The sequence below is a fragment of the Diabrotica virgifera genome, chromosome 4 (assembly GCF_917563875.1).
Source record: "Diabrotica virgifera virgifera chromosome 4, PGI_DIABVI_V3a".
Taxonomy (NCBI): domain Eukaryota; kingdom Metazoa; phylum Arthropoda; class Insecta; order Coleoptera; family Chrysomelidae; genus Diabrotica; species Diabrotica virgifera.
This window is the reverse complement of record NC_065446.1, coordinates 178,304,504-178,317,405: the sequence shown is the minus strand read 5'-3', so window position 1 is coordinate 178,317,405 and position 12,902 is coordinate 178,304,504. Positions and strand designations below refer to the sequence as shown.

At 33.5% G+C, this 12,902-nt stretch overlaps 1 protein-coding gene across 5 annotated transcripts in view; it reads left to right on the top strand.

The window, feature by feature from the left end:
• The window catches only part of LOC114333462 (uncharacterized), a 230,962-nt gene that overhangs the window by 81,130 nt on the left and 136,930 nt on the right, over positions 1–12,902 (top strand). For 4 of the 5 annotated variants that reach the window (XM_050648583.1, XM_050648585.1, XM_050648582.1 and 1 more), the window contains one exon: positions 3,637–3,732. The exons of the other annotated variant lie outside the window; for it this stretch is intronic. In XM_050648583.1, coding sequence (XP_050504540.1) covers positions 3,637–3,732 — 96 coding nt within the window. The remainder of the gene's footprint in view (positions 1–3,636; positions 3,733–12,902) is intronic. 5 annotated transcript variants of the gene reach the window in all.

Genomic DNA, 12,902 nt, shown 5'->3' with positions numbered 1-12,902 from the left:
TCTTCATCATCTTCCACTTTCGCATCATCATCATCATCATCCAGCCTTCTGCATCCAAAGTTGAACATAGGCCTCCCCTAATTTCTTCCAGTTTTGTCGATCTTGGGCTTTCTGCAACCAATTCCCAGCAATCCTTTTGACGTCGTCTGTCCATCGTGTAGGTGGTCCACTTTCACATTCCTCGCTTTACTGTACTGATTCGTATTCGATGGCGGTTGACAAGAGATCGACCAGCATCTTGTGACGATCTAATCGCAATGTTCTCTGCATTTCAAGTCACGAAGACCATCAGTAAATGTTTGAACAGCCAATGTTTCCATTATGTCTTCGAGAGCTGTTGGCTAAGCATATTGTACTAACCTGGCAATATCTACTTCGTATTCCTGAAGAGCTTCATCTCTCTTTTGTTTTCGATTTTTAAACTGCGACTAGGACAAAATGTTCGTGGCCATATCGCATGTTTCGTCTCTTCCTATGATGTTCGAAATCATCTGTCTCCTGTACGGCTATGGACTGAAGCACATTAAAAGCGTCTCCTCGAAGAGCAATAGTAAGGTTTACAACCTTTTTCCAGCAGAGTCTTATTCTAGATCCTCGAGCTGCTTTCGCAACTCAATTACTCTCAAATCATTTATTGAGGTCATGGTTACACAATTTATTTACGAATTTGTTTTCACTTCTAACACCAATGTAACGAGTTCTTTACTTTATTTATATTTTTAACACTTTATTTATTTTTATTTTAAATGAAAACACTTAGTTTATTATCTTTTTTTTAACGTATTTACACAAACTTATTTACAATGATCTATAACACATATACTAAAGAACATACAATTTTTCTAATTTGTACAAGGTATTTATTTGATTAATTTAATTCACTCCATTCAAACCTCGACTGGGGTCTAACGCCCTAACAATTTAACTTATAAACTACGACCCTAGGTTTTCCACTATTATGGACGTCCATCAAATGAACAGAACAAAGTCAGCAGAACACAGTTATTCTTATACCATAACATAAATAAGTGTAAATTAAATGCAAATTTATGTTCCAAGAAAAAATTTATTCCTATTTTCTTTTAAAAGTTATCGCATGTTCTGCTAACTTGATAATCAAGTTAGCAGAACAGTAGTTCAAAAATTTGATAAATCATTTATAATTAATTGAATACCAAAGTAACCTCTGAATTAAATGCAAATTTAATGTTCCAAGAAAAAAATCTTCTTCTTTAAAAGTTATCGCATGTTCTGCTAACTTGATAATCAAGCTAGCAGAACAGTAGTTCAAAAATTTGATAAATCATTTATAATTGAATGCCAAAGTATTCCCTGAATTAAATGCAAATTTAATGTTCCAAGAAAAAATTTATTGCTCTTCTTCTTTAAAAGTTAACGCATGTTCTGCTAACTTGCAAGCTAGCAGAACAGTAGTTCAAAAATTTGATAAATCATTTATAATTAAATGCCAAAGTATTATCTAAATTAAATGCAAATTTAATGTACCAAGAAAATATTTATTGCTCTGCTTCTTTAAAAGTTATCGCATGTTCTGCTAACTTGATAATCAAGCTAGCAGAACAGTAGTTCAAAAATTTGATAAATCATTTATAATTGAATACCAAAGTATTCTCTGAATTAAATGCAAATTTAATGTTCCAAGAAAAAATTTATTGCTCTACTTCTTTAAAAGTTATTGTATGTTCTAGTAGTTTAAAAATTGATAAATCATTTATAATTGAATGCCAAGTATGATCTGTGGTACCCCGTCAAAATAGCCCCGTCAAAAAAGCTCCGTCAAAATAGCCCCGACATAATATCCCGCACACAAAATAGCTCCGACAAAATAGCCTGCAGACAAAATAGCCGGGGAATAATGGCCCGCCGACAAAATAGCTCCGACAAAATAGCCCCGACAAAATAGCCCGAAAAAAAAGCTCCCTTCAGAATTCATCATCAAATAATTCCTTAAAAATACATTTTTTTCAGAAATGGTAATTATCCTCTATTCAGATGGTTATCTTAACCACATTAACTAAAAATTGTCTTTTCAGAGAACTCGAGTCCTGTCTTTCCTGCCTCTTGGAAGTTTGAACACTTAAGTTAAGCGAAAATCAATGTTAATTTATAATATAAACATTTTTTTCTGTTTTCGGGCAACAGTAAAATGCATTTTAAATTAAATAAATTAAATAAATTCTTACTTTTTGTCAAATAATTTAAATTAAAAAAAAGTTTTTGGACACCTTGTATAAATAATTATGTAATTGTTTATAAGAGGCTGTTTTAGGCGGGGCTATTTTAGCCGGGGCTGTTTTGACCGGGGCTATTTTGTGTGCGATCTATTTTGTCGGGGCTATTTTGGTTGCGGGCTATTTTGTCGAGGCTATTTTGTGTTCGGGCTATTTTGACGGGGCTGTTTTGACCGGGCTATTTTGACGGGTCACGTGATCTGTACTAAAGGCAAATTTAATGTTCGAAGAAAAATTCATTGCTCTTGTGTTCATAGGAAGCATTTTCGGACTAAATTGTCTTAAAATTATCTGAAGAATCTCCTGTCTTCGTTTGTCGGTAGAGTTTCTGAACACCCTGTATATACATATAATTGAATACTCTGGTATTCAATTATAAATAATTTATCAATTTTTGAACTACTGCAACTAGCTTAAAAGCAAGTTGGCAGAACATACGATAACTTTTTTAAAAATAGTGGAATAAATTTTTTTGAGCATTTTTGCATTTAATTCAGAGGATACTCTGGTATTCAGTTATAAAAGGTTTATTAATTTTTGAACTATTGTTCTGCTAGCTTGAAATCAAGTTAGCAGAACATGCGATAACTTAGAAAAAAGAAAAATAAATTTTTTCTTGGAACATTAAATTTGCATTTAATTCAGAGAATACTTTGGCATTCAATTATAAATGATCTATCAATTTTTGAACTACTGTTCTGCTAGCTGGATTATCAAGTTAACAGAATATGCTATAACTTTTAAAGAAGAAGAACAATAATTTTTTTCTTGGAACATTAAATTTGCATTTAATTCAGAGAATACTTTGGCATTCAATTATAAATGATTTATCAAATTTTTGAACTACTGTTCTGTTAGCTTGATTATCAAGTTATCAGAACATACGATAACTTTTAAAGAAGAAGGGCAATAAATTTTTTAAACGATGATAAAATGATTTATAAAATTTTTGAACTACTGTTCTGCTAGCTTGTGTGCTTAAGAATAACTGTGTTCTGCTGACTTTGTTCTCCTAACTTGATGGACGTCTATTATGGACCGGGCCTGGAACAAAAAGAATAATATCGAATACATAAATAAAAGTGATGGTGGGAATCGTAACACCAGTATCTCGAGATTCAGGGTTTGACTTACTCATGTTTGATTCTTTTGTGATTCGGGCTTCGCCGAAAAATTCGACTTTATTTTCGCTGAAGACTCGAATATCGGTTTAATCAGTGGGTCTCTAAAAGTAATTAGGAAAGCAGTAATTCAACAGTTAAGTGCATCTGTGACTTATGGTGCATTCGTAGATTCACTGCCCTCTATAATTATAATCTGTGAAAACTTTATTTGAACTGCTGGTGTTTTTTATCGCCAGATGACTCTTTGGTTATGTTTTCAGTTTTAGTGAGAATAACGACAACGAAGCTTCTGGCAGTACTCGCCCAGCCCATAGATATTCCATGGAAAGTGGAAAACAAGATTTTAAAAATAAGAGGTAAAATAATATGAATTTAATTGTTTTTTCAAAAATTTAATTCTAATAAGCCGCATGATATTCTGATGTTATGGTGTTGGTGGTTATGGTGATGTTAGTAGATGTATAGTATAATATTAGTGGATATATACAGGGAGATAAACGGGGAATTAGACATATCCCGAGACTAGAGTTAACTGAATCATGAAAATTGGAATGAAGGGGTTTTGAAGTGGAGTGATTTGTTTAATGAATATATTTTCATCTATTCGTACTTCCGGTTATATCGGAAGTTACTTGTTCCTTCGTTCTTTTAAATGAGATACCCTGTATATGTTTACATTTTTAGATTCTTCTCGATGTCTTCTGTCATAAAATATGGGGTTTTGTAATGTTATATGCCATTATATGGGGTAGTTTAAAAGATAATTACGTTTTTTTATTAACCTTCCGATTACCAACCTTTTTTTGTTACACGGATGACCAAGGCGGGGGAAATGACCCCAGGTCAAAAATGACAATTAACAAAAAAATGAAGGTTTTTTTTTATTTTTTTTTTTTTTTTTTTTTTTTTATTTTTTTATGGCATGGACTTTGTCATTTGGCCAGTCACAACATGAGTATTAGTGTCATGTGTAGTGTGTATGTTGAGTAAGTGTATTGTTACTTTGCAAAGTCGACGTCATTAACGTAAAACTACTTGGAATTACACATAATAGACAGTATTTTACTAAACATCAACTTCAGAATATATTTTTTATTCGTAAAATATAGGGATTTTTTTTATTTCAAAATATGAGGATATCTAGAATGATATTAAAGTCAAATAAAAAAATAATGAGTTAAAAATTAAAACTACTTTTGAATTTATTAAAGAAAAACATACGCTGGGGTCACAATTTCCCCGCTTGGTCATCCAAAGGTTAATTTCGTAGCAACATTCACACCCTGTAGAATTGTAGTAGTTTGACATCAAAAACTCTATGTATGTTCAAACGATTATTAACATAGTCTACTATTATTGTTAAAAATTAGTAGTAGAGCTAAATGTTAAATTTTAATATACAGGGTTGATCGAAACTCGGAGTGGGTATTTTCTAAGTTTTCTTAAATGGAACACCCTGTATTTTAGTATTGTTATGAAATGATATTTTATGGTACTTTTTTATTTCTTAAGCATTCTGTGTTCTGTTCATGATATTTTCAGAATTAACAACGTGGAATGAAGTAAACACTTCTTTTGTTTATAGGTATATGAATTTGTTAAAATTCTTAAAATTTATCCACGATGGAGTGGAAAATGTACACAACGTTTTCGGTCAAACTGACCATCATCAGTGTAAAAGTTCAGTGTACAGTTGGTTGCTAACCTCTCACTTGAACACAAGTACCTTGTGCAATTTTCGAGCAAGGATGAAGTACATCCACATGTGAACTTTAAAATCTTAGGACATCGACTTATGTCGTTTACTTTTTAATATACACACATCAAAATAATCTAGGGGACAAAAATAAAAATGCGAGATTATTGGATTTCAAATATTTAAAAAAAAAGTTATAAACAAGTGTCCTGAATACAAAATAAACATTTTTTCTTAGAATTATCGTAATAGCTTTTAAAAAAATTAAGAGAGAACTCCATAAGTCAAAAAGTGCTAACATAAAAAAAAATAAAAAAACTAATTTGTTTTACCTCAACTCCCATCAAAGTAGTCTTAAGTTAACTTAGTATAGTGAATGACCTCCACTGTTGTGGGATACTGCCCTTAGTGATGGGTAAATAACCGGTAAATATATTTTGGGTAAATACCCAGGGTTTTTACCCGATTTGGGTATTTATATGGGTTTTTTATTATTAAAAAATTAGTTGTTAATAAAAAAAAATTTTCAAGAAATTGAAACATTACCACATATTACATACTAAAATCTAAATCACTGAGATTCTCATTCTCACTAGCTGTTGAGCTATCATCTCTATACGAGATATCCATCTCACTGATTTCATTCTCATTTTCACCCTCATCATCGCTGAGGTCAATATAGTCATTATTTGGATTTGGTGTCTCTTCAGCTTGGCCTGTTGTCAATTCATCAATTTCATGTTTCCCTTTTTCGTTTTCGTGTAGTAATTTCCAGTTGTGAGCCAAATATGTAATTTTTCCAGCCCTAGTATTTGTCAAACGATTACGTTTTTTATTGTGGATCCAACTGAACGTACTGAACGATCTTTCAGTTGCTGCAGAGCTAATAATATGCGAACAGTAACTTCCGAAAGACGACTACTTTTGCAGATTCCTTTCCACCATACCAATGGCGATACTGATGCTGCAGAAATCCGCACAAATTCTTTTCCCCATAGCCCATCCTTTGCAATATAATTGGCCAAGTCACTGGAAGCCGAAGTGGCAATATTCATTTTGTCAGCAACTTTGTGAATGAAGTCCATTGCGTCCACATGCTCGACTGGCGTTAAATGGCAACCCTGACTCGAGGGATCTAATAGTGCTGCAGCCAAATGAATTGGCCCTACTAGTCCAGGGCGCATCTGTTTTGAGATGCACATTGAGAGGTGACTCAATTTTTTTTTGCAGAAATTGCTTGAAAATAACTCGAATAATAATATTTGAGTTATCCTCATACTCAAAATGGTCCGGAACATTGTTTAAATAATCAAAATGTCAAAATATGAAGGAAAAATTCGATTTTTTTATTGGTTTTTTGATTATAACTTTAAAACTATTCATTTCTGAGAAAAGTTGTACTGACATAAAAGTTGCGTAATTAAATTTCCTATAATGTAGAATTGGTTAAAATTTTCGGACATTCCGGACCTTTTTGAGAGGGAGGATAACTCAAATATTATTATTTGAGTCATTTTCAAGCAATTTCTGCAAAAAAATTTGAGTCGCCTCTCAACGTCCAAATGTGCTAATATTTTTACAGATGCGCCCTGGTCTATAGAGCCATATGCTTCCTCTCTTAAATTTTTTGTAAAATAGTACTCTCCTCGGCTTTTGTAAGTGGGGATTGTGGTAATAAAAGGACAAGATTTTTCTACAAATCATTAAAAGCGTAATGCACTTTATGGATTAAACATGCATTTGAAATGAAATTTACAGTATTGTTTTACTGTATCATAAAGTTTTTCTGGGTGAAATATGAAGGTCCTAAGTGTAGCATAAATGGTTGAAAAACGTAAAATGCGAATACTTGTTTTTGTATGTTTTTTTCGCAATTATTGCTATTTTGCAACAAGGGTGACTATTTTTTAAATTTTTAACCATGTCTATATTGTAGGAAATTTAATTACGCAACTTTTATGTCAGTACAACTTTTCTCGGAAATGAATACTTTTAAAGTTATAATTAAAAAACGAAGAAAAAAATCGAATTTTTCCTTAAGTTTTTGACATTTTGCTTATTTAAACAATGTTCCGGACCTTTTTGAGAGGGAGGATAACTCAAATATTATTATTTAAGTTACTTTCAAGCAATTTCTGCAAAAAAATTTGATGCAGATGCGCCCTGGTCTATAGAACCATATGCTTCCTCTCTTCAATTTTTTTGTAAAATAGTATTCTCCTCGGCTTTTGTAAGTGGGGATTGTGGTAATAAAAGGACAAGATTTTTCTGCAAATCATTAAAAGCGTAGTGCACTTTATGGATTAAACATGCATTTGATTCAAATTGTTGTGTTAAAATTACAATTGGTTGTAAAATTAATATTGATTTCTTAACTCGAATCCAAAAAACATTGTAATCTAAAATTCGAGACTTTAGTTCTCTTGGTAAACAGTCTGTGGCCTGTTCATTTACTGCTAATATTTGCAGTGTGCTCTTGCAAGCAAGAGGCTTTGTAGAGTATAAAGAAAACTACCCCAGCGGGTTTTCACTGGCAATTTTAGACTGACTGTTATATTTTTCTCCTTATTAGTCTTAGTAAACAGGGCATTTAATATATGAACATTTTTTTGGCATTTCACTATCTCTGTGCAACTGTTTAAGAATGTTTGTGCTGATTTACAGTTAATTATGTCATTACAGAGTAACTATAAGGTATGTCAAAGGCATCCCAAGGGTACAAGATGGTCATACTTTTCAGTCAATAAAGTAAATGCTTGTTTCATATTGGCTGCATTATCAGAGAACTCTGAGAACTTCTCAGAGTTGTATTTCTCAATGATTTCTGACATTTTTTTACATAAATAGTCTCCCGTGTGTTTATTTTCTCCAGTAGCAAGAAACTCAACAAAAATAGGCTCAGGCTTTGATATTACAAAGTTTACAATACTTTCCTTCCGTATATTGTTCCAGCCTTCACATTGAAGATGTAAATTTTTGGCAATAGCCAAATCGGAGCTAAGATCAGCTTTCATTTGGTTATATTCTTTATCCAATAAAGTAGTGGACACACATTTCCTGGTTGGAAGTTTATATGAAGGTCTTAGTTTCTTAAAAAAAGCAATCCATAAGGAGTGTTCTACTAAAGATAATGGTGATCCACTTACGAAAATCGCTTTGGCCAAAGATTTATTTAGATTGCTCTGAAAACAAAAAGGAAAATATTACACTTGACACTACAAAAGGAAGCACGGCAATTTCATTATACAAAAGGTTTTAAAATAAACTTACATTTTCTTGAGCACTCATCGTGTCCAGAAACCCTTTCAAATCAGTTTGTCGTCCAGAGGCAGAGGGAACCGCAGAGGCATGATGTGAACAAGAACTAGGGGTCCTAGTCCTGTAAGTCCTGTTTCTCATTGATTTCATTGGAGTTTCTGAAATGTGTGTACTTCTAAATGGAATGGAAGACCTTGAAGCACATCCTGACATTCCTGACATGGATGAAGAATATAGACATGATGAGCTTGGACTTGGACGGTTTTCTCTCGCAGGCGTGCTTGGATTCAAACATTGTGGTAGATCAATATTATTACATCTTCATCTAGATCGAGCTGAAAAAATATATGTCACCTTTACCTTTACGCCTTTACCCTTTACCTTTTAATTAAACAATTCAATTATTTAATTTTTCACTTAAACACAATGAGCGTGAAAATGGGCAAAGGCCTTAAACCTTGATTAGCCATTGACTAATTGGACTATCATATAATCATATGTAAAAGTTTATATGCTCAAAAAAATTGTTATTTTTAGTTTTAGTTGAATTTTAAACCACCTGCTCAGTTTCTCTATCTCTGTGCTCAACTTTGGCTGACTCCAAAGTTGAAGCTGATTTTAGGTTGATCATTTTCTTTGCTGCCTTATGACACTTGAGGCACTTATGGGACCGTGCAAGTTCGGCAAAGCGACCCCTATTTCTTCGCTCTGTACTTTTATTCGCACTGTTAATTATATTGGCCAATTATATTAGTCCTGGTTACTGGATAATTGTCAAGGCCATAGTCCAAAAAAATAGTAAGAAGAAAAAATAAGATTCAGGGTATGTTATGAAAACGTGAACAATTGTATGTAGTAAATAAAATTAGTTATTAAAATGCAGTACTGCACTCAAAGTACAATTAATTAAATTTACCTTTATAATAATTGCATATCATATCAATATTGTGGAGCAATATATAATTTTTCTGCTTCAGTGACAGAAGGTATGAAATGTGCGTCAATTTGACAATTTCAATTGACAATATGAATTATTTAAGATAGTTGCAATATTTCTCCGCGACTCGCGCACGGTCGTTTCTCGATTCCCTTCCAAGTACTTGCACACCGCGAATAGTCATTTTATTCACATTCGCAAACTTGTAACACTTCGAACAGTATTTACAACTAACAGATTTATTCTCGTTAATGTTCCAAACGCCATGCTTTTTACGTGGCATGTTTATAAGGGGGTGCAAGTGGAAGAATTTTTAATGAAAATAAACAACAGTTCTAATTTCTTACTTCGAAATATAAGAAAAACGCGAAAAAATGAGGTTAGGTTTGATTTTATTCTTCTTGCATGCTTTGTCTACTCCGGCAGGCCTACATCCAGCGCAAACCGTGTGACGAAATGCGGGTTGCCTGCTTGCAAGCTTTTAAAATCTTAAAAACAAAGTTAAGGTTAAAAAGAGGAAAAAACCCAAATTTGGGTAGGTAAATATATTTTTGGGTATTTACCCGATAAATATCCGGTATTTATATATTTACCCATGCATCGAGTAAATACCCACGGCACATCACTAACTGCCCTACATTTGTTAGTCTAACTTATGATCAGATGACAAGTGTCTTTCTGCGGTATTCTGCTCCACTCGATTGAAAGGCCCTCAAACAGTTGCTGTCTTGTATTGAACTAAATATTTTGTTGTAAAATGCATCTGCCCAATATGTCCCATACTTACTCAATTGGGTTTAAATCTGGCGAATGTGCAGGCCATGATAAAACCTTAATTTCATTATCTTCGAGGAATGTTTGGAAGATCCTGTCAGTATGTAGACGCGCAATGTCGTGCATTAATTGAAATTGGAAACCGGCTTGTTATGTAAAGGGTACAACAATAGGTTCGAGAATATTATCGCGTTAGTCTGTTGCATTTATAAACTGTTCCAGAAAAACGAGATTGGTTATTCCACAAAGAATGATGCCACCCCATACCATTATTCTGCCGCCTTGCTGACTATGAACCTCCTGCAAGGCTACCAATCGTTCAGCATTGCCAGATCGTCTCCAAATTCTTGTCCGTCTCGTATCTGGTGCAAATCCAAATCGAGACCCATCTGTGAATAAAGTAGAGGCCCACTTACGTTTAACCCAATCTGCGTGTTCTTGTGCCCACTGAAGTCGATGAGTGCGATTTTCTCTGGATAACACAGGCACTATCACAGATCTACGCGCTACTAAACCAAATGCATGCAGTTTATTTCTAATGGTTTGGCAACTTAAATACACCTGATGAGTCTCTTACAGCCTCATTTGTAATTGTGATGCAGTTATAGTGAGATCTCGCAAAGCCTGCAACTTATGAAAACGGTCTTCAATCTGGTTGGTTATCCTTGTACGGCCTGTATCCAGCAACGTCACCAATTCCATGAAACCTTAACCACAAAAAAATAATGACATTACTGTTCGTGTGGAAGACCTCAGCCAGGTCTCTTTGACTTCTGTCAGGTCTAAGCATCCCGATAGTACGTCACTGCATTTCGCGAAAAAAAATGGTGTCTCTTCATTATTGGCAATTGCAAAACTAAATAAAAATTTACATAATAGACATCGAAAATCAAGTACCTATAAAGAAATATAACTTCTTATCTTTTAGACAAAAACGCATACTGAAGTTTTGTTTTATTTTTTATAGCCATTCTTGTCAGCATTATTGTCCAAGTTGGTACAATAATCGAAAAAACAACAAAAAATCATAAAATCATATTTTTTTTTGTATTTGCAGCTAACATTAATTTCTTCTCTCTCTTCTTTCTCGAAACTCCTTATGCCCCTCAGGGGCGTCGGAGGTTTTATTCATCTTCTATCCATCTCTTCCATTTCTTGCGGTCCTTTGCTAACTCTTTCATTTGTTGCTGTGTTTTTCCTTTTTCCTGTCCAATTTCTATAATCTGATCGATCCATCTCTTCCTTGGCCTCCCTTTCCTTCTTTTACCATATCTTTTCGATTCCATCACCTGCTTTGGTAGTCTTCCCTGGTCCATTCTGTTAATGTGTCCATACCATTTTAATTTTCTTTTTTGTATCTTGGTTATTATCGATTCCTGTTTCAGTCTTTGTCTAATATCTTCATTTCTTATTCTGTCCAATTTCGTTTTTCCTGCTATTTTTCTTAGCTGCTTCATCTCCGCTGCGTTTATTGTACTGTCTATTTTTGCATTGTTTACCCATGTCTCACTTGCATACATTAAAGTTGGCACAGAGATTGCGTTGTATACCTTCAGTTTTGTTTCTTTATCTATTTCTTCCTTTCCAAATATTGTTTTATTTAGTGCATAGTATTTGCTTTTTTCGGGAGACGGTCCTGCGAGTGGAAAGCGATTAGCTGTGTATAAAACATTAATTTAAAGCTGTTAATATAGGTGTCCTCTAGATTATTTTGATGTGTGTATAATGTAACAATAATGTAATTTAGAGGTTTTTACACCTATTGAAGTAGCTAGTTACAATTACTTGTAGACTGGACGTTTACACTGATGATGGTCAGTTTGACCGAAAACGTTTTGTACATTTTCCACTCCCTCGTGGATAAATTTTAAGAATTTGAATAAATTCATATACCTATATACAACAGAAGTGTTTACTTCATTCCACGTTGTTTTATCGAAGGTATACAGCCAACTAAAGGTTTTACCCTTTTTAAAATTTACAAAATCGAGAAAACGTTGCACCTAGCCAATATAACTTTAGATCTCTTGTTCACAGCACTTTTCTCATTTTGTTAAAATTCGCTCGAGCCTTTTCTATTCTAATTTTAGTTTTCTGAAAGTAATTATTTGTGGAGTTGATCATTGTGCCAAAATATGCATATTGGTCTACTCGTTCGACATTGGTTCGGTTTATGAGCAGATTCTCATTATTTCTTTGCGTTTTAGATATTCTCATAAATTTTGTCTTATGGGATGTTCATTGTTAGACCGTATTCTTGACTGTATATGTTTTAATGTAATATAAATATTGTAAATATTAAACGAATTAAATAATAAGTGTGTGTAATTAAAAGAAATGAAATTAATAGTATAGTATAGTTGACCCAAAAGATGGCATAACCCAGATATCAAAAATGAAAGTTATCCTCCAACACCAAATTGTTCTATATGGTCCACATAATGTTCAGAAAAAAGTCACACCATTTTGAGCGTCGGGTTTGGGTGGGGGGAGGGGGGAGAAATCGGTAAATATAAACAGTATCGAAAACCTCCACTTTTCACCCTCCGTAACTCTGGAACCGTTGATTTTATAACAAGTATGTATAGAACCTTTTTTGTTTTAAATTTTATGTAGAATATTTTTCTATAGAACATTCCTTACGCTAAAGCATAGTTTTAGAAATATTGACGAAAAACGTAAAAAAACTACTAATTTACCGACTTCTCCCCATCTCCCCCCCAAACCGGACGCTCAAAATGGTGTAACTTTTTACTGAACAATATGTGGACCATATAGAACAATTTGGTGTTGAAGGAAAACTTTTACTTTGGATGTCTGGGTAGGCCTTTTTTGGACCAATTATACCATACTACCACCGT